Consider the following 22,865-nt stretch of genomic DNA (forward strand, 5'->3'; position numbering starts at 1 on the left):
CTAACATGCATCAGAGAATCATTGGATAGGTCTAATTTTAAACCTATTTCTTTTCATAATCTCTCTAACGTAAAACAGCAGCCTTTCACCACTATGACAACTGTCATCCCTTTGAAATCCTAAACTTGAGAACTACAGAGAAAATATTACGATCAAATTATCTTTTTGATACTCTTCAGCTCCCAGAGAATTCCATCATTTCTCGAAAAGCCCAGAATAAAAATATACCAGATAAGTTACACTTCTAACACTAGTATTACTGTGAGGACCAAATTCTGTCCCTGGATGGAGCCACAGGGCTCCAGTGAACTCAAAGAAAGTTACATAAGTGCACCCAGGGGCAGAATTTGTCCCTAATTTTGCAACCCTGTGTGCCAACATTTCAAGCTCAATGCGTTCAATAAAAGTGAATAGCCACTAATGCAAGCGTATCAACTATCCAGTGCCTGGGCAGGGCACGTTAACATAATTACTGCTCTAGAGCAGAGAACTTGCCTTAAATCCCCATAGATGCTTTAGGCAATACTTACTTACAACACTGTAAAGCAACATTACCTTAACTTTTTTTAAAAACAATTTACCTTTAATGTCCCGATGAACTATACCATGTTCATGTAGCACATTGATAGCAATCGTGATTTGCTTCGTGTAGAGCCTAATGACATGTTCCTGAAGGCCCAGCCTTGACACCTCTTCCAGAGTGCCCTCATCACAGTACTCCATGAAGATATACATTTCTTCCTGTTGTGGGAACCAAATTAGATTCCTTTGGTGCCTGTGCTGGTATTATTTCTAATCTTAATTTCTATTCAAATTTTAATGTTTACCCATAGCCTCCGCCTACCTCCTTGCTATTTGCGAAACAGGGTCACAAGAACTGCCATGCTGGGTCAGACGAATGGTCCACCTAGCCCAGTGGCCAGTGCAAGATGCTTTAGAGGTAGTGAACAGAACAGGGCAGTTTATCGAGTGATCTATCTCCGTTGTCCAGACCCAGCTTCTAGCAGTCACAGGGTTAGTGACACCCAGAGCACAGGGCTGCATCCCTGACCATTGTGGATCTATCCTCCATGAACCTAATTATTTTTTTAACCCTGTCATACTTTCAGCTTCACAACATCCCCTAGCAATGAGTTCCACAGGTTGACTGCACATTGTGTGATGAAGTACTTCCTTTTATTTGTTTTAAACCTGCTACCTATTAATTTCATTGAGTAATCACTGGTTCTTGTGTCATGTGAAGGGGTAAATACTTCCCTGTTCAGTTTCTCCACACAAATCAAGATTTTATAGACCTCTGTTACATCTTCCCTCTATTCTAAGCTGAACAGTGCCAGTCTTTTTTCTCTCTCCTCATATGGAAGCTGCTCCATGCCCCTAATCATTTTTGTTGTTTTTTCCAATTCTAATATACCTTTTTTGAGATGGGATGACCAGAACACCTCTCGGTATTCAAGATGTGGACATACCATGGATTAATACCGTGGTTTTATATTTTCTGTCTTATTATCTATCCATTTCCTAATGGTTCCTAACATTGTTAGCTTTTTTGACTGCTGCTGCACATTTAGTGGATGTTTTCAGAGAACCGTCCACAATGACTCCAAGGTCTCTTTCTTGAGTGGTAACAGCTACTTTAGACCTCATAATTTTGTATGTATAGTTGGGATTATGTTTTCCAATGTGCATTACTTTGCATTTATCAACACTGAATTTCATCTGCCATTTTGTTGCACAGTCACACAGTTTTGTGAGATCCCTTTGCAGCCTTCTTTGGAGTTAACTATCCCAAGTAATTTTGTATTATCTGCAAACTTTGCCAACTCATTGTTTACTCCTTTTCCAGATCATTTATGAATATGCTGAATGTCCTGTCCCAAGACAGATCCTTGGGGGACCCCATTACTTACCTCTCTCCACTATGAAAACTGACCATTTATTCCTACCTTTTGTTTCCTATCTTTTAACCAGTTACCGATCCATGAAAGGACCTTCCCTCTTTTCCCATGACAGCTTACTTTGCTTAAGAGCCTTTGGTGAGGGACCTTGTCAAAGGTTTTCTGAAAATCTAAGTACATTATATGCACTGGATCCCCCTGGTACACATGCTTGTTGACTCCCTCAAAGAATTCTAGTAGATTGGTGAGGCATGATTTCCCTTTACAAAAGCTCTGTTGACTCTTCCCCAACATATTGTGTTCATCTACGTGTCTGATAATTCTGTTCTATAGTTTGTCTGGTACTGAAAGTGGGTTTATCAGCCTGTAATTGTCAGGATCACCTCTGAAGACTTTTTCAAAATTTTGTGCCCTATTAGCTATCCTCTAGTCACCTGGTACAGAGGCTGACTTAAGCAAGAGTTTACATACCACAGTTAGTAGTCCTGCCATTTCATATTTGAGTTCCTTCAGAATTCTTGGGTGAATACCATATGGCCCTGGTGATTTATTACTGTTTAATTTATTCCAAACCCTCCTCTATTAACATCTGAATCTGAGACAGTTCCTCAGAATTGTCACATAAAAAGAACGGCTCAGATGTGGGCATCTGCCTCACATCCTCTGCAGTGAAGACTGATGCAAAGAATTTATTTAGTTTCTCTGCAATGGCCTTGTCTTCCTTGGGTATGTCTACAATGAAATTAGACTCGGGCTTGCGGGGCTTGGGCAATTGTTTAATTGCGTGTAGACTTCTGGGGCTCTGGCTGTAGCCATGGCTCTAGAATCCTGCGAGGTGGGAGTATCTTAGTATTTACACTTCTTGTATTTGTATACAAGCACTTATAAAATTTGTCAATATTGTCTGCCTTCATGTGATGTAACCGAATGGGATTCTCTCATTTCACTGTTTCTCTTCAGTTCCTACCTGTACTTTTTCAGCTTCTAGTCACTCCTCTTCAGAGCATGGGAGTATCCCCTTTAATAACTCCTCCCCTAAGGTATAGGTCTGTCTGAATCATGTGCCCCTCCGCATCTGTCAGCTTTCCCCAGCCCTTAGTTTAAAAACTCCTCTACAACCTTTTTAATTTTCCATGCCAGCAATCTGATTCTGTTTTGATTTAGGTGGAACCCATCCTTGCTGTATAGGCTCCTCCTTTCCCAAAAGGTTTCCCAGTTGCTAATAAACCTAAATTGCTCCTCCAAACACCATTGTCTCACCCAGGCATTGAGACCCTGAAGTTTGCTTGTCTAACTGGCCCTGCGCATGGAACTGGAAGCATTTCAAAGAATGTTACCATGGAGGTCCTGGACTTTAATCGCTTACGTAGCAGCTTAAATTTGGCCTCCAGGATCTCTCTCCTACCTTTCCCTATGTCAGTGGTACCTTCATGTACGGTGACCACCAGCTCCTCTCCAGCTCTGCACATAGGTCTATCTAGATTTCTTTAGAGGTCCACAGGCTTCGCACCTGGCAGGCAATTTGCCATGCAGTCTCCCGGTCATCACAAACCCAGCTATCTTCATTTCTAAAAATCAAACTTCCCATTGCTATTACCTGTTTCTTCCTAATAACTGAGGTTCCCTCTCCCAGACAGGTATCCTCAGTGTAAGAGGATACCCTGACATCATCTGGAAGGATGATCCCAACTATGGGATCATTTCCCTGCTTGAGGTTCTCCTTCCACGAGACTTTCATCCTCCTCAACAGCACAGAGGCTGTCAGACTGGGGATGGGACTTCACTACTGTGTCCTGGAAAGTCTCATTTCTGTACCTCTGTCTCCTTTAGCTCCTCCAGTTCCACCACTCTCTCAAGAGCCCATACTCAGTCTCTGAGGGCCATGAGTTGCTTGCCATCTGCCCACAAGGCAGGTAATCATACATGCTGCATTCTGTGCAATAAACCAGATAGCCCCCAGCTGCAGGACTTCTGCCTGCATTATTTTTACACTTGCAGGGTTTTTGATTTTGTTTCTTTGTTCATTTTTTGAGAGGGGTCAGTTTCAATTGGGATAACCTGGACTAATAAACCAGGCCTTCATGCAAATTTCATTGTGCTTTTCTAAGATTACAGACTGAACATCTGTATCATAGAATCATAAAAATGAAGGGCTGGAAGGGACCTCAAGAATTCATCCCCTCGCATTGAAGCAGGGCCATGTATACCTAGACCATCCTTGACACATGTTTGTCTAACCAGTTCTTAAATACCTCCAATGATGGGGATTCCACAATTCCACTCAGTAACCTATTCCAGTACTTAACTAGCCTTATAGTCAGAAAGTTTCCCCTAATTTCTAACCTCAATCTCCCTTGCTGCAAATGAATTTTACATTCTCTTTCACATATGCATAAGATCTCCCATGCATGTAATTCTGTAACTATAAAGTTAGTTGTGACACCAAGTACTACAAGTTATAGATGAGGGGTTCTTGCCATCACCCAAATAGCAAGTAGAGTACTTCGTCATACTAGAATAAGATAATATACCTACGTTTCCATAGCTTAAGAACTATAGTCATATTTTAAAAAGAAAATTTTGTAAACTAGCAAGTAGTAAACAAGATTAGTAATTTTACCCCCTCTTTTGCAGGTTCTGATATGATGGAATGTTTCAATTGCTCTGTGGGCCAGCTTTCAGTTTCTGTGCCTCTACTGAGGAGGTCTCATTTCTCTAACTCCTCACTATTTTCCAGTTTTAGTTTCTCATGAAAAGATGCTGAAAATGTCTGTGGTACGGTCACTATCGATAACAAATATTAGCGGTTTGAAAATGTTGGCTTTTTGGAAGTGTTTACATAGCTAATTTGCACATGAAGATTTCATACAAGCTAACATGCTTTTGGGGGGTGGGGAGGAGTGTTAAGACACTGGTGTGTCCTTTGCTATTACTAGTAGGGTGAGTTTTAGTGCTTTGATGTCTAACAGCTTTCTACAACTTACGTTTCAGGAAGAATTCTAGATTCAGGGAAGACAGAAATGATGCAGTTCACGGAGATTTCCTGGATAATTGGGCAAAATTACAATTCTCAGAAGTGGGATAACTTGTGGTGTAGAACACACGACTCCATTTCTGAACTCCTAAAGGTTCTCTCCTAACTTTTATGAAAATCCAGTGATGAACGTTTGCTTACCCTGTGGAGCTCCACACCAAAGTAACGAACCAGATTAGGGTGCTTGATGCCTTCAAAAATTTTCAGTTCATCTGCAGTTTCTTTGATGGTTTTGTGATCGTTTGGTTGAAATCTTATCTGCAAAAGTGATTATTTTTCATTACTGCTGCTATTAACGTAACTGTGAAATAGAAAAACCACCAAGAGAGGAATAACAGCTAAGAAGCCATCTATAGACTTCTTTTGATATTTCTAGGAACAGATTTGGGGATATGATTTATAGACATCTACAAGGATAGGGTGTTGTCACTTAAAAAAACAAAAAACAAAAAACCGAAACAAGGCCCTTGCTTTAAGGAGCTTGCAATCTAACTCAGACAGAAACACCGGTGAGATCAGTGTAGAAAGGATTCATGAAGAAGCAGGCCACCAAGAGGGATTTGGAAGAGGCGTTTCCTTCACGCGCATAGTTTAGCTGAGGCTTTTCCAAGAGTAAGGTGTGGAATGGAGGAGGCACAGAGTCAGGAGGCGTTGACTAAAAGAGCAGTTTTCATTAATATCCCAATGATGCCTTGTGATGGATTTGGAGGGCGGGGGAGGCAAATACAAATTAGCAACAAAAAAAAATTCTTCTGAAAAAGTGATTTCTTATTTTCCTAGTCAACATATGACTAGGTCAAACAAAATGCTTAGTAAAAATGACAGGGGTTGCTATTTTTATTTTGTGATCAGAGATCAGAAAAAAATTTAATACACCAAGTTGGTGACAACCCTAAGACAAAGTAAAGGTACATAGTGTTGCAATGGTCTGTTTTGGGACCGGCTCTGTTCAATATCTTCATTAACGTCTTAGATATTGGCATAGAAAGTACGCTTATTAAGTTTGCGGATGATACCAAACTGGGAGGGATTGCAACTGCTTTGGAGGACAGGGTCATAATTCAAAATGATCTGGACAAATTGGAGAAACGGTCTGAGTTAAACAGGATGAAGTTTAACAAAGACAAATGCAAAGTGCTCCACTTAGGAAGAAAAAATCAGTTTCACACATACAGAATGGGAAGAGACTGTCTTGGAAGGAGTACGGTAGAAAGGGATCTAGGGGTTATAGTGGACCACAAGCTAAATATGAGTCAACAGTGTGATGTGGTTGCAAAAAAAGCAAACATGATTCTGGGATGTATTAACAGGTGTGTTGTGAGCAAGACACGAGAAGTCATTCTTCCGCTCTACTCTGCTCTGGTTAGGCCTCAGCTGGAGTATTGTGTCCAGTTCTGGTCACCTCATTTCAAGAAAGATGTGGAGAAATTGGAGAGGGTCCAGAGAAGAGCAACAAGAATGATTAAAGGTCTTGAGAACATGACCTATAAAGGAAGGCTGAAAGAACTGGGTTTGTTTAGTTTGAAAAAGAGAAGACAGAGGGGACATGATAGCAGTTTTCAGGTATCTAAAAGGGTGTCATAAGAGGAGGGAGAAAACTTGTTCACCTTAGTCTCTAAGGATAGAACAAGAAGCAATGGGCTTAAACTGCAGCAAGGGAGGTTTAGGTTGGACATCAGGAAAAAGTTCCTAACTGTCAGGGTGGTTAAACACTGGAATAAATTGCCTAGGGAGGTTGTGGAATCTCCATCTCTGGAGATATTTAAGAGTAGGTTAGATAAAGGTCTATCAGGGATGGTCTAGACAGTATTTGGTCCTGCCATGAGGGCAGGGGACTGGACTCGATGACCTCTCGAGGTCCCTTCCAGTCCTAGAATCTATGAATCTATGACATTATGACTGGTTGTTTCCATATAACAATTTTAGAACATGGAGGTTTCATATTTTGGTAAACAGTGATAAACAAATATAAAACGGTAACAAAAGTTCAAATTCTTTTCTTTGCCAAATACTTTTCTAAAGTTTCAAAATTGTGAAGCTATGTGTGTTTGTAAACAAGCTCTCCCCATCATTTTTATTAATGTTCGTGATATTTGAGATATCTATTCTAACCCTTATTTCAGTGGTTTATGAAGCTTTGCTAAAAATATATTTTGGACTGAAGTTTTAAAAGTTTCTCCTTGACTCAGAAAGGCTTTCTTTCTTTCTTAAAGTCTGAAGAAACACCTAGAGGGAAAAAAGTTTGCTTTTCAATCAGTATTAAAAAAAAAAAAAAAAAAAAAAAAAACACACACCACACACAAAAACTCTGAATTTTTTTATACTCAAGGAGACTTGGTACTGAAAACTTCAAACATAGCTTGTATATAATCCTCAATGAGGAATGAATATTTTGAAAACAATTGGTGAGGAATAAGATTCTAAGTGCTAGAAAACAGCATAAGGAAAATAATATACCGGTACTAACTATTTAACCTATCAATATGAGGTCCATCCACAAGTGTGGGTCTCTCTTGCACTAACCTTAGTCTTTGCTCAAGGCACTCTCCTGAATGAATATATATGTTGATAATTTCGCCTAGGAAGGCTAAGAGGGACAGGGAGGGCTCTGAATGGGAAAAAGATAACCTTCTCTTAAACAACACCAGGGTGAACTTCTGGGAGTCAGTGTTACAAGCTCAGTGGATGAATACTGGGACAGGAACAATAGAAACAGGGCCTAATTCTGCCTTTTTATACAAATGTTAGACAACTGCGTTGTACATGCAAATCTGGGAATAGAATTCGGCCCAAAACCTGTAATTACATTAGTGTCAAGTTGCTGTCAGAGGAATTGCTGGGAGCTATTCATACCAAGGCAACCTTCCAAATGTAAGTATAAGGATGAATGCAAAAAAAAAAAAAAGATTGGCAAATATCTTATCAAGCAGAATGTAATACAAAACAGACAGAAGGTCTCAATTCAGTATATACATAAGTAAATCTATATATGAACATTCAGGACTACCCTGGACTTTCAGAAAAGTTATATGACTCAGCCTATATGAAGCAGGAACTCCCATTTCCCTGCTCTAATCATCTGACAACAATGCTCTGACAAGGAGACCTGTCAACTAAACTCATGCACATGTGGTTATGGAAACAGCATATGCATCATCAAAATTAAAAAGCAGTGGCATGTGTAGGTAATGTACTCACTTCTTTCATGGCCATCAGTTCACCAGTGTCAACACTGATACATGTATAGACTTTCCCATACTGGCCTTCACCTATAGAATTACAATAAAAACAATGAACACCTCAAACACACTTCTCAGCCTAGCAGATTTTCTTCCTTGATTTCCTTTTTTATTTCAAAAGGATTTAAACTTGTAATGTTTGTTCAACATAATAAAGCAATTATAATCCTATGTTTAAATTGATTAAAAGTTAAGCACATTAACTCTAAGTTTTATCAGGAGTAGAACCTTCTCATGATTATTCAGTAATAGTCTGAGACATATACAGTCAGAATCAGTGGGGAAATAATCCTCTCTCTCGAGTGTGGCCAATAGTGACGACATCAGTAAGTGAAACTAGTCTACTGAAGTTAGTGCCAACATGTGTTGCATTTAACCTTGCGATATTTCCATGTGCAGAATACCCTACAACAGTGGCTCTCAACCCATTTTATCATTGTGGATCACATATGTAGCTCTTTAGGAGTTATGTGGGCCGCATCCACACAATATATATACTACTTGTATGGCCCTGAGGATGTCACATGGGCTGCAGCTGTGTGCTGATTGGGCTGCAAGCGGCCCACAGGTTTAGAACCACTGCCCTAAAACATTAATGGGAGTTAAATATGTTCAGAGATTGCAGGATCAAGCACAAAATGAAGCTGTTCAGCACATGCTACTGAATTAATTCATGTCATATATCAATTTTTGTTTCTAACTACTTGACCAGTGAAGATTTCACAGTAAATGCTATATAGGAAATGCTAGTTGCAATAACAGTCTGTGTTTAATATTCTGTATATCTTCCTTGTGTAGTAAAAGAAACCTTAATATCTACACCAAGATGTAAGATTTCAAATGCAACTCTTAAGGTGAAACAAGGTCTGAATACAGTAGTTTAAGCTACATGACAAGTCCATTACAGACTTACCAATTTTGTTTCCTCTCTGCCACTTGAAGGTCACCTTCCTTAGACCCACATGCATGATATTATCATAAGATTTGGGGGTATCACAGACTTGGCCAATGATGTTCTTCCTCCTCATTTCTCTGTATCTCTTTTCTTCAAACAACTGGACAGACTTCTGAATTGCATCAATAGGTCCTTGCTTGGAAGCAGTATCTAAAAAAAGCAGGACACAAATTCATTGATTCAGAAACCTACACCCCTACATTTGAATTCCATGTATACTCCTTTGCCACTACTGTATTATTATGAGACCATGTTGAACAAGTGTTATGATGTACAATGCAACTGTTTTCTTAACAGAAGTTCAAACAATAAGCAAGCTGGAACTAAGGAAAGCAGAAAATACATGTTCTGGTTTCATATGAAACTTCTTACTTTGCAACTTAGATGAAAATATTAAACTATTTTTAATTCCCACTAACATAATTCAAAGAAGTTCGCTGCACTGAAGTAATAAACTTACAATATGATTTATCTTCATTTAGCCTTTAATTAAAGCACTGATTGTTAGTTTGGATATTAATAAAAAGTTGAGTTCATTACCATATTGAAACAGGGGAAGGAAGAATTTTAAGGTTTTACTTCATGTAGATTGGAAAACTTCAGAATTATTTAAATTTGAGAGAAGTATTGTGTGAACCTCTAAGTTCTTTATGAGCCTCTAGATCTAGAAATGTCATGTAACCCCAACTTCTCAAAAATGTCTTCTATCAACTGATGATAATAAGCATGCTGGCAACTATTAATACTAATTTTGTATATCAAGAACAATAGATAATGCATCAAAGAATACATACTGTTCTTTTGTTAGACTCCTCTGATATCAGAAATCAGTATTTTTCTGAAGTACAACATTAAGGATTTTTTTTTTTTAAATATGCAGACTTAGCTAAGCTTGAAATATATTGCATTAAGTTGTCTCTCTTACCTTTGGTCTGATTGATGAGAGTTCGAAGCTCCCAACTCCTTCGGACTGATCCACTCAAGTCTCCTTTGGGATACAATGGTTCTGTAAAAACAATAATGAGAGAAATTATGTTGCCTAAAAATTGTTTGTTTTCATACTACTTTTAGGGTATTAACAGTGTTGCCATATTTAACAACAAAATCTTACATTTTACATTTCAGGATTAAAACACCTGATAATTTAACAACTCACACTGATCTTCGCTATGGTATTTGAGGCAACACCACAGCTAGTTACATTCTTTGAACTTTAAGACAATTTGGTATCTTTAGAAATAGTTATATATAACACACGGCAGAAATTCAGCATCTGTATACATAAAAAATTACTGCATTGCAAAATCGTTTAACTATAAATAGTCAATCCAACCTAGTTAGTCTCCCCTTCAATATCAGGTACAGGTAAAAGGCAATGATCAGGCAAACCAAGCAAATCAAAAATATACTTTAAAAAGTTCAACTGTTTGTTAAACGTTTCTTCCAATTTGGAAAAAGACAACACAATCTACTATATTCAAACTCCAGTCATAAGTGATGGCTGAAACACTGAGAAGTTCATTGTCTGTCATACAAAATACAAAATGAAACTTAATGATCAAGTTTATTTTCCAAGGAAGTTGTTTAAATATATTTCACTTATATGCCTAAGCATATAAGGGGTCAGAGAAACCTGAGGAGGAGGAGAGGCCCAGACCAATCGATCTATCAACATGTGGATCCAGCCATTTCTCCCCACTAGTGGTGGGTGCAAGTACTGGCTCTGGGGACTTCTGTAACACTGATGCTGCAATAGCAACTACAGTCTTTGCTTCTGATCCACAGCCTGAGAAATCCTCACCTCACAGCCAGGTTACTGTGCTGAGAAGGTGTGCAAGAAAAGTAGATCCAGTCACTGATACAGGGGATATGCCAACAAAATGTCACTACGGTATCAATCTCATTTTGAACGCTGTAGTGCAGGGTGGTCAAACTATGGCCCATGAGCCGCACCACATGGATTGGCGCTGCTCCAGTCGGGGCGCTGGGTCGGAGGACGCACCACGTGGCTGTGCCCCACTCCAGCTGGGGCACAGGGTCAGGGGCCGCACCAGGCAGCTCCCGGAAGCCACAGCATGGCCCTGCTCCGGCTCCTACGCGCTCCAATGGGAGCTGCAGGGGCGGTGCCTGCGGATGGGGCAGCATGTAGAGCTGCCTGGCTGCACCTCGGCGTAGGAGCCAGAGAAGGAACATGCCACTGCTTCTGGGAACCGCTTGAGGTAAATGCTACTGGGAGCCTGCAGCCCTGAGCCTCTCCCCACGCCCCAACCACCTGCCCCAGCCCTGATCCCCCTCCCACTCTCCAAAATCCTCGATCCCAGCCCTGAGCACCCTCCTGCACCCCAAACCTCTCATCCCCAGCCCCATTACCGGGCCCGCACCCCCAGCCGGAACCTGCACTGTGTTCTGCACCCCTGCCCCAGCCCTGATCCCCCTTCCGCCCTCCGAACCCTTCGGTCCCAGCCCAGAGCACCCTCCTACACCCCAAACTCCTCATGCCCAGCCCCATCCCAGAGCCCGCACCCCCTCCGGCACCTCAACACCAATTTTGTGAGCATTCATGGCCCGCCATACAATTTCTATTCCCCATGTGGCCCTCGGGCCAAAAAGATTGCCCACCTCTGCTGTAATGGAACACCCCACGGGTCTATTAAAAAAGCTAAACAAGCAACTATCTTAAATACAGGTGCCCAAGCTGCACCTGAAAAAAAAAAAAAAAACCCACACAGACATATTTGGGAAAACATAGGCAATTTGGTCCTTAATTTAAAGTTAACACAGTAAAGAACTGTTTAGAAATAAAGAGTTGATAAAGGAATTTTTAAAAGGGGGGATGGACCTGGGTCAGGAGAGAGACAATACATTAATCACATAAATCATTTGCAGATCCAGATCACAATCTGGTATCGAAATAATCACCTTCTCGATCCTCAGTGGGACTTGAGTGACGGCTCAGGGACCTAAACTGCAACTCAGCTGCTATTGAAGCCAGTCGATCATTTTCAGGGACACTGGAACCCCTGTTTAAAAAAAAAAAAAAAAAGCCACTGTACAGATTAGCAATTTAAATTGCACTTCTGAAGTGACAGAACCTCTAAAGCTTAGGGGGCGAGTGTATCCACCCTGGTCCCATTAATGAAAACCACACAAAGGCAAAACGAGTTCTTGGGAAGTAAAGTGAAGTATTGTAAATCTTCAGCATTTTCTTTCCTGCTCTCTGTGTGACATTATTTAAATCCTGGATGGAGACGCTGTCCCACTCCACCAACCTAAAGGTTGGAACTTATGTAGTGTTAAGCACCTGAAACTCCTGTTGATTAAAATGGGATCTACAGGGGTTCAACACCTTACCAGATCTAGCTCCAAGCACGTCAGAACTATATTCCGCTCAGAGTTTTATTTAAAAAATAAATACTACCAGAAGACAAAACAGGAACGCTGTCTTGCACATATTAATTATGAGCCTGTGTATATGCAAATTATTAAACAGGTAAAGAAACAGTGAGAAAGACAGAAAGAAATCTGCTCAAATACTAGGTCTGGGTAAATACAAAATGATCAACCACAGCCGTCTCCGACCTTGGACATTCAACAATTAAATTGGAAAAATTAGTATAGAAATAGCACAGACTCAAACTGTCAAAAAGCTCAATATAAACCAATAGATTAAAATTGCTTTGCATTTAAATGTTCAAATTACATAAAAAAAGAATATTTTAAGAACAGCCTTGAATGAACTATGGTAGCATTTGTGCACCACACATTGCTTAGTGCAACTGGTTTAGAAAGTTCTCATATTCTATAAATTGTATGCACCTAATGCAAATGTTTAGAACAGATTAAAGCTTTGTTTCTATGCTATTCCAGTGGCTGGGCATCCATCCTCTTAAATACAATAGAACCGTCCTTAGTGAAGAGATGTTTTTTTCTTTCACAGAATAACTTCACTAAAAGTGAGGATAACTACAATTAAGACAGCAATCTGCAGATTGAGTTGGAAAAGTTTGGGACGCTCATTCTACTTCATTACAAACTGAAGTTCACTTTAGTGGATTATACTGTACACAGTATATTATAGTCATTCTTTAATGACAATTCTCTTCAATGCTACTACAATACTACAGATTTCTGGTTTCCGTAGTTCGTTTTTAACTACTATTTATTTAGTTCATGGGTGATCAGAGTTCAACTTAAAAATACACATTGTGCACGTAAGAATTCACAGCCTCTGTTGTAGAAAAAAAACACTGCAGTTTGTTATTCCCAACTCCCAAAAGAGTTGTTCTTGGAGCCATCTACCTTACAGCATGAAAGCTTCTAGGGAATTATTTCTTTAATGAACAGAATACATAGATTTCTGTACAACACTGCAACCATTCCAATGTTCTAATATTATTGGCCAAAATATATATGTGGATGCTTTTAAGAAGTGAAGTCCCAGTTCTTTGAAATGTATATTTCTTATTTCTTTTTCCTTCCATCAATTATTGTTGATCATTCGATTCTTTTGTAGGTTGACAAACATTTTGTTGTGTAATTCTTTTGTTTTCAAATCAGTTTTTTTCAAAAATGAAAATAAGAAACACACACGGTAACTGTTACAGATACCACAGTACATGGGTGCACCATCACACATGAATTACAAGTCTGTCCCAGTTACATTCAATAATATAACATCACACCAAAGCATAAGATAGTCAAAAATTATAATCGTATCCCTCAGTTGCTCCTGTTCAAAAGGCAGCTGCTCAGGCAACACTTCAAGTAACCCACATGCTCCAGGGGAAATTTGAAGGGGGCAGGACAGAAGGAGATGGGGGCAGAGTAGGGGGAATCTGTTTTATGTGGTCTGTAACACAAGAGGAATATTTAAATAATGGACCGATTCTATATGTGTTTTTTAGAAACCACAAATACTACTCAACCACAGCTCTCTTGATTTCTGAAACTGCTAGAGCTTCTATGCGTTATTTATTCTGTCTGTAAACCATGAAAAGTGCTTGGCACTGCTGATCACTACTACTGGGTCTTCTGTAATGACTGTCTTAAAATGGAAGTACAGAGAATGTTTGATAAACACACAAATAGCATCCAGAAGTATTCTTCCAAAGACCAGGACTGTTCTTTTAGTGAACACAGAGTGTACTGTACAGCCAGCTTCTATATGCAGAGACCATTTTGGGATGCAAATCAAAACTTTTAGCATAAAAATCACAGAATGTGAAGTGACAAGACACTTTCGAGATATGCTAGTTAGAGCTTTATGTCAAAAGAACTGCCACCCAATGCCTGAAACACTCCCCCTGAAATTATCTGTAAGGCCACAATCCATTCCGCTTCAAATATCTCTAAACCTGCTTCTTCTGTGCCATCTACAACAAATGAGCTAACCAGGATGGTTGGTTGAGTAGCAGTTGAAGATAGCAGATATTATTTATTAAAAATAACAAACTTTAAAATAGTTCAGACTAATTAAGTTGCGTGCATAGTTCACCTAAGTAACCATGCAATCTTATTACTGTTGTCCTGTTCTTTCTCCCTCCCCTTCGCTTCTTAATATTTGCTACATTTGCTTGTTGCATTTTATTTCAAATGAGTTTGTAACCTCTTCAGAGCATGACCCAGGTGTGTATGACGACTAGCACAACAGAGCTCTTGGCACTATGACCATACAAATAAAAGAAGTAAGACCCATGAGGTATTTAGAAATCTTGAGACTCCAGATACAGTCACTGTTAGAATATTGTTAATTATACTACTCAAACTGCATAAATCCTCTTAATGTCAAAATACTAAGAGGTCTTAAACAATAACTGCTATTCACTTATGAACTCAATCATAACTCTGCACCATTACTAGCTACTGTAATTAAAAGTGTGGCTCATGCTTTTAACAGATGTTATTTCAAAGGATGGCCGTGATGAACATTTTAGTACCACAAAAATGTAAGTTAACAAAATTGCTGAACAATTAAAATTGGAGTTCATTTCTTTCCCACTCAACTCACACAGGAAGTTAGTTACAGCCCTTATATGAAAGTTCCACTGACAGACTGTTCCCTTTCCTAATTTTTTTTTTTGTCTGAACTATAAGGAAGGTGGCAACAGTAGAACACTAATGATATTGGTACTCCCAAGATTATTTGCTGAGTATTGTCAGTGCTCAGAGCTGTGGAGGAAGATGTAGTCTCAGCCAAAAGGGGCCTGCAACCTGAATTAGATAACACTGTCATAGTTCCAGGGTACCAGGCTTGTATTCCCCTTTTGTAATTCAGCAAGGGAACCACTTTCAGGCATCTAGCTCCCCAGCTGTTACATTTCTTGGGTGGAGACCGTCTCTCTCCCCCTCCTGACTGGAGTGTTTTCCAGGCCACATAGTTCCCTGCCTTCACTGTGAATTCCCCATCAAGTCAGACTGCCTAAGCAAGCTCATTTGCTTTCTCTTCAGAGGCTATCAATAGCATAATTACCCACAGTTACAAACTACCACACAGCTTTTTCTAAGCAAGAACATTTATTCTTAAAGTGAAAGCATTACAGAGAAAACAGAACAATAAAAACCTACACGCATTCTAATAAATTTACCAGAGATCACCCCCAACTCCAACAAGGGCTCTGGCAGGTGAACAAGCCTTCACCTGCCAGGGGTTTTTCTGCGATGTTTATAACCACCTTAGCTCAGAATAAGAACACCCATGAATCTGTAAGTCACTCCTTTGGGCCTCTGATCTTATCCTCATGTAACAGGTTATCAGCAGATAAAGGTCCCTTCCCACTGGGTGAAGCTTCAAAAGGCTAAGTTCTTGCAAAACTGGAAGAGTTATATTCACATTCACCTCCCACTAGAGATTTCCTGGGAAACCTGCTTAACTTTAGAAGCTCATTCTTGTCTGGCACATGTTTCAAACAGTCCTGTGAAGCTCATGACACTTCTCAGGGTTTATATTAGTCATGTCTCCTCCCTAGGGACGTTACATACAATCCCACAGTAACACAAACATTTGCATTTTTAATAAAATTGACTTCTAAGTTACTTAACCTTAATTCAACAAGGTTTGTTCAGGATATTGCAGGAAATTGCTATATCTGTCACAAACACAACTATGATGTAATACAGCTGGTCTAAACTCAAAGCAGTGCAGGTTTTTTGTGGGGATAAGGTGTGGTCAGTTAGCACAAAGTAAGTATGTGATTACACCAGGCACAGGAAGCAAGGAGAAAGAAGCTTGAACATGGACACGGGAGAAATATACGAGGGAAAGAGTGGAGGAGAGAGGGGTGGAAAGGATATAAGGAAGGCTTGAATGGAAGGTATGGAGAGGGGGAGTAGGATGACACTTGAACATGAGAACAAGGAGTTTGAACTTGATGCAGAAGGCAAGGAGAAGCAAGTGACAGCAATCATAGGAGAGGAGGATGACTTTAGCAACTATTTGGATGGACTGCAGGGAGTAAGGAGAGGCCAGAAAAGATAAGATTGCAGTAGATGAGGCAAGAGATTACCAAGACATCAACAAGGATTTTTGTGGTCAGGATGCAGAGGAAAAAGCAGACTTAGAAACTGTGGAGGAACCAGCAGCATTTGGCAGTGGCCAGATGTGAGGGGACAAAGAAAAATGTGACACCCCATTATCAGGCTTGCAACATTGAAGATACTGGAATAGATTTGTGCAGCAATTTACTGATGTTCTTTGAAAATGGTACTGCTCTGAAACATGGAAGTCATCTTTGGTCATGTTCTTATTCTGCATGGGTATAAGAAACCACAGGTAGAAATCCACCCACAAAACTTATTTGTAGTACTCTATATTTGCCACCAGGAAATTTTCACAAGTATTTTTCATCACTAAAAATCATTTCCCCCCAATTCTGTATTATATTAAAAATTCTTACAATTTAATTGTAAACAAGAAACTGATTAATTTGCATATTAAAACCTCCTTGAGAAACACATGTGCAGGGAACATTTACCAATTACTAATAAACCTATCAAAGCTAATCTACTGAGGAACTGAATGGTATATGTTAACTGCATGCGTATTTTTACTGCATGAATTAATGTATAGTCTTTTGACCAATATGTAAGGTCAAAACTGTATGTTCAAATTACCATCTTGTTTTAGCTCAGTGCAGACTTATAAACATGCACTTGTATAGTATAATAATTTCACCGAAGTCGAACACAAATGAAGAAGCCACTGGAACAGAGCACATGACGGGATGGAATTTCACTGTTTAAATTATCTAATGGAATGTATTTAATGGGAGCAATTTGCATGGGTGATGTAAACAGAAATGAGACTTCTGCATTGCGGAGTGGAACTACCTGGTATCATTTGCACTGCTGACAGGTTTTGGTTGAGCTGAGTCGCTACTGATGGGAGCGGGGCGACTGACAGCAGCGCTGCAATGGTTCCGTACATCACAAGGGACACTCCGCGTGCTGCGATGAGAAGAAAGACTTCAGGAAACAGTTGAAAAAGTGGATGGAGTTGAAAATTTAATTTAAAAATAAGATAGCGAAACAATCAAAAACAGTGTCAATTTTTAAAGTTTATTCATGTGGGGAAAAAGTTAATTTATTTTACCAAAAAAAAAAAAAAAAAAAAAAGTCCCAAAAGTTTTAGAAGCAGAGTAGTCAATGGGCAATCACCTAACATGTTAAGAGTGTTAAGAGACCAACACTTCAACAGTTACCTCTAGAATAGCTCCCAATTTGTGTGTGTGAATACCTGGTTTTGAAACATTTTGAATCCATATTCTGAGGCTGAGCTACAGCCCCTTTGAAAATATAGCCCTTTATTTTGTTTATGTGGAAGGTTGTATGGCAAAATTAGTTTGGAAGCTTTCAGATTTTAGTCCTATTTCTAGACCAAAACTTTTAATGGGAAACAATTATGTGAATATAGTTTGAAAATTATTTAACACTAAGATACAGAAATGCCACCATATTCAAGGATGTTATCTTTGAAAATCTCATGTAAACTAAACTACAAAAGCAAAGTCTGAGGCATTACATGCTCACTCACTCAGGGGGAAGGGAAAAAGCTAGTTAACTACCAGTATTTAAAATACTGAATCTCATAAAATATTCTTTTCCCAAAGCAATTTTGTAAAGAAGAAAACAAAGAATGACTTTAAAGTTGGAAAGCATGCAGCAATCAAAGCATTAAACAAATAAGAAAATGCATCATCTCCAAAAGCATGCCTTTAAAATACAGATTTCTTTAACTCTTTTTTTAAGAATCTCCTTGATTTTCCTCTTGCAAAAACAGAAGTATTGGCTTTATCAGAACAAATATTTTAGAGAAACAATATTCAGTTCACTGAGTTAAACGAACAGCTTCAGTAACATCAAACTTTCAGTGAAAGGGAAGAAAGCTGATGTTTAAGAATCTGGACAAGTGCTGAATACCTGAACCCTTCAGGAGTTGGGATGATAAGGTGAGGATTTGGTGGATCACTGTGGCATCGAGGTACCTTCACAGGACGAGGACTGTTTCGATGAATAGCTGCAAATGGTAAAAGTCAACACATAAATATTATTATAATGTCAGGAAAAACACCTGTTATGAAAAATTTTAAAAATAATGATGTTATGTGATTTTGTTAAAGATTCCCCCCACAAATTAAGCAATTATATAATATAAATTCAGCTTCTATTTACCTCAAAATATTTTATTCATTTTGTATACACAAACCCCAAAAAACTCATTTAAAATAAATCACTTATAAAGATAATACTAATCATACTAGTAACTTTCAGCATCAGGTTTCTATAAAATATAAACAGCCATTAAAAACAATCAGAGGAATGAAAAAATAGCTGTAACAGGATGCGCATCTAATGAAAATACAGTAACTGTATTTTCATTTTTTCAACTTCACAAGAAAGGGTTAATTTATTACTTTTTTTATGCAGTAAATAATAAACAAAATGTTAAAAACTGAATAATGCCAACACTATTGCTTTATAGATGCTCTTGGTATCAAATATATTAATTTTCTAGACAACTATAAAAAGCAAAGCATGCTGGTCAAATGCCATGCATATATGCAGTAAGCTAAATAAAATAGTATTATCAGTACTAAAAGTTGTCAGCCAAGTCATGGCTGAAGCAGCATTTGCAAGTGTTTCAGTATTTGGACTCATATGCATGGTAAAACCATTGTTTTAACCAAAATGAACATTAGTCTCATCTCTGAACTAGTTTCACTGTGAATCTAAGGGCTTAGACGAAGAGCACAGAACACTTCACTGAGTTATTCTAAATAGTATTTATTGTACATTAACAACTCCATTCTAAAGGAAAGCATAGAGTGGGATAAGGGTTATGTGGACAGAAAAGTAGCTTGTAAATTTACAACCCAAATTGTTGGTGTGATGTATAATAAAATGAACCCTAGCTCTAGACTCAAGAAGGACACTGCTCATTACTCTTTCAAACTATGCATTTGATATGTGATCTGCAGACAGGGGGATCACAACAGGAGTCAGCTACCCTGCCATAATAAAAAAACATACCTCCCAGCAACCAAAATGAATAATTAATGCTGTACAACTGACCAGAAAGTTGGACACTTCCTTTTTAAAGAAGTTAGATATCGGTATATCACTATGTACCTTTCTGTACATTAAACACAGTGTTTTATCCCAATACTGAAAAGACTTACACACACACACACACACACACACACTGAACCTTGTACCCCGTTTACAGCCACAGTCAGTTGAACATAGATACTTGTAATAAAGTTTTTTTATCTTTTTTTGTTACTTGCAGATAAGTGTTCTATTTTGATATTAAATTCATGGAACTTAAAACAACTCAAAGGGATAATGCTTTTTCCTCCAGTTGTACTTATATATGGAGATATACCTATCTCATAGAACTGGAAGGGACCTTGAAAGGTCATCAAGTCCAGTCCCCTGCCTTCACTAGCAGGACCAATTTTTTTGCCCCAGATCCCTAAATGGCCCCCTCAAGGATTGAACTCACAACCCAGGGTTTAGCAGGCCAATGCTCAAACCACTGAGCTCTCTCTCTTGCTTCCCTCCCTCCCTGTGTGATATCTTCAGCTTAACCCTGTTACTTTCTCTCTTTCCAATGCCACTTCTTTGTACTTTTCATAATACCCACGCTTCTTCCTTCTCCTGTTTTCCTCTGAACCTTTCATTCCCCCTGCCATCTAAACCCATTTGCCCTCATTCATCATGGTGTGGAAGAGCTGCTTATGCTTTCGAAACCAGCAGGTGCCCCCCACTCCATGTTGTGCCTTAACACATGTGAAGTGTGTCAAGACTATGTGAAAACATGAGGAACCAGTATGCAACTTCAGGAAAAATGAGAGTTATGAATGTCTAGCAATGACTAATTGCACTGGCAAGGAGGCGGGAAATGAGAGAAATTACTAGATAGCATTCTTAACCGCAACAATGGTGCTAAAATGAAACAATAATTGCAGTGTGGGCAGTAAGCAGCCAAAATGATTTTGGAAGTTATATCTTCCCGAATCTAACAAAGATACTGGAAGTACTGCACCAGACATCAGCACAGAAGTCTCCTACAAGGACATAAGATAGAAACATATGTGTGAAAAAAAAGTTAATATTCCTCATGCATGAAATACCACAACACAGAGGTTTACCTTTTTAACAAAGGCTATTTTTAACCTTGACAAATCACAAGAAGATTTACAAGAGTTCCAGGTACAATCAGAAATACTCTGTTGGCAAGGCAGTTTGGTTGCATTTAAAGCCTAACAGAATGTCACATCTCTATTGTTGTAGCAATACTACTGAATAGCAACATCAAAGAAAAACTCTGCAATTAACATTTGCTTAATTCAATTTAAAGTTCTGAGTCAATAATATAGCTGATAATTTTAGATGCACTGAATTACAAATTTGGCAATTCTTCTTCTAATCTATATTTTACAAAGAATCACACTGCATTTTCTTAGGCCATACAATTAATAAAGATATTCACAATAGCCTGCAGCTACAGTATCAACATTTTACACAGATTAACATTTAACTTTGGCTCTTTCAAATGGTTTCCAACCTATTTCCCCTTGTAGATAGTAATTACAAACATATTGCAGTATACTCTTTATCCAGAATCACGTTTGAATACAATTATTTTAACAAATAAATAGAAATCATTTTTAATACTAAACCAAAATAAATGTAGTAAGACTCATTCATTAGTCATTAGATAATCTTTTTTATGAAAATATTTACAACCAATAGACGTTCAATGCAAACTAATGTAATATTAAAATTTGTCTTTTAAAAAATAAATTGGCATAATTTTATGACACTCACTACATGGAAATATATATCTAGTTGGGAATGAAAATAGTAACTTTAAGTAACAAGAAGTAAATTTGTAAACAAGGATACAATGCCATATTTAAATACTTCAATGAAGGTTATGAGCCAACATGAGAAGTAGCTCATTTTAGATCTAGTAAAATTTTTGTTTTGTGTTAACTGGATCAAACAAGAAGGAACATTTTAAAGCTTCTTTTCAAAGAATTTTAATATCTGCATTACCACTTGTGTCTACAAAGCTTCAGTGAAATATAAAAATAAACAAGTCAAAAATGCATTGCAAAGAAACTGCTCCACAGAACACACCAAATCACTCGAGCTTGTCTACATGGCAAGTTACTGTGTGGCAATCTAGGATATGAATCTGCAGTGTACCAGCTTGCCACACGGTAACGTCACTTGTGGACACTGCTACAGTGCACTAAAAGTCCTGGAATATGGCTTGGATTTTAGTGCATATTAGCAGTATCCACACAAGACATTACTGCATGGCAAACAGCTGCTCTGTAGATTCAGACCCTGACTCTCCATGCAGTGACTTGCCATAGCAGACAAGCCTCCAACTGGATAATATACTATATTAGAATAACTAGCTTGCTCTTACGAACATTTGCCTGTGACTTGAACCTGAAATTCTGCTGTAGCCACCCTTTCACTCTTCTATTCTTACCTGCAATGGGATCAACTACGGTAGAGGCCTTTATAGAGCCCTGATTTTCCCCAAAGCTATAACTCCTCACAGCCATAATATTTTCTTCTGAAGACTTGACGGGACTCTATTGGGAGCCATTTAAGGACATTAATTAGCCTTGGTCTACACTACAGACAGCTTACATCGACCTAACTCTGTAAGTGTCTTCACTAAAATGTAGTTCCCACCAATGTAACTCCCCCACTACACCGACTTAAGAACTCTACTTCCATGAGAGGCGTAGCACTTCTCTGATACTGCATCAACCGTAGACACTGCACTGTTTACATCGACTGTTGCTACCTTTCAGAAGCCGTCCCACAATGCCCCACACTGACAGTTAAATCGGTGCACCGCTCCTGGCGAGGACGCACACTGCCAACACAAGGAGTGTAGCATGGACATGCAAAAGCGATTTATTACTGCAGTGGCTGTACATCAACATAACTTAGGTCAACTTAATTTTGTAGTGTAAACCTGCCCTTAGTCAGAGCAATCACCTGAGTGATTTACTTAAAAAAAAAAAAAAAAAAAAAAACCACTACCTGAAAATATGGACTGTTGTCATTTTACACATTACTTGTGTTAACTCTTCCACAGTTTAATGATGACTCAGGCAGTAATGTTCATATGAGAACAACCAGGAAAAGCTTTAAAAGTACCTTTTTATGATTAAATTTAATGTTTTAAAATGAACTTGCAATCAAATTGT

At 38.6% G+C, this 22,865-nt stretch overlaps 1 protein-coding gene across 7 annotated transcripts in view; it reads right to left on the minus strand.

Moving 5' to 3' along the window:
• The window catches only part of MAP3K4 (mitogen-activated protein kinase kinase kinase 4), a 148,589-nt gene that overhangs the window by 12,889 nt on the left and 112,835 nt on the right, over positions 1-22,865 (minus strand). For 4 of the 7 annotated variants that reach the window (XM_054021808.1, XM_054021805.1, XM_054021804.1 and 1 more), the window contains 8 exons: positions 18,541-18,637; positions 17,452-17,568; positions 12,046-12,146; positions 10,052-10,132; positions 9,085-9,276; positions 8,131-8,201; positions 5,074-5,190; positions 582-741 (listed from right to left, as the gene is read on the minus strand). In XM_054021808.1, the coding sequence (XP_053877783.1) occupies positions 582-741; positions 5,074-5,190; positions 8,131-8,201; positions 9,085-9,276; positions 10,052-10,132; positions 12,046-12,146; positions 17,452-17,568; positions 18,541-18,637 (936 nt within the window). Of the gene's footprint in view, positions 1-581; positions 742-4,882; positions 4,942-5,073; positions 5,191-8,130; positions 8,202-9,084; positions 9,277-10,051; positions 10,133-12,045; positions 12,147-17,451; positions 17,569-18,540; positions 18,638-22,865 lie in introns of all 7 variants that reach the window. The other 3 variants (XM_054021807.1, XM_054021806.1, XM_054021810.1) reach the window with 2 other exon arrangements.

Source organism: Malaclemys terrapin, chromosome 3 (assembly GCF_027887155.1).
Source record: "Malaclemys terrapin pileata isolate rMalTer1 chromosome 3, rMalTer1.hap1, whole genome shotgun sequence".
NCBI classification, from domain to species: domain Eukaryota; kingdom Metazoa; phylum Chordata; order Testudines; family Emydidae; genus Malaclemys; species Malaclemys terrapin.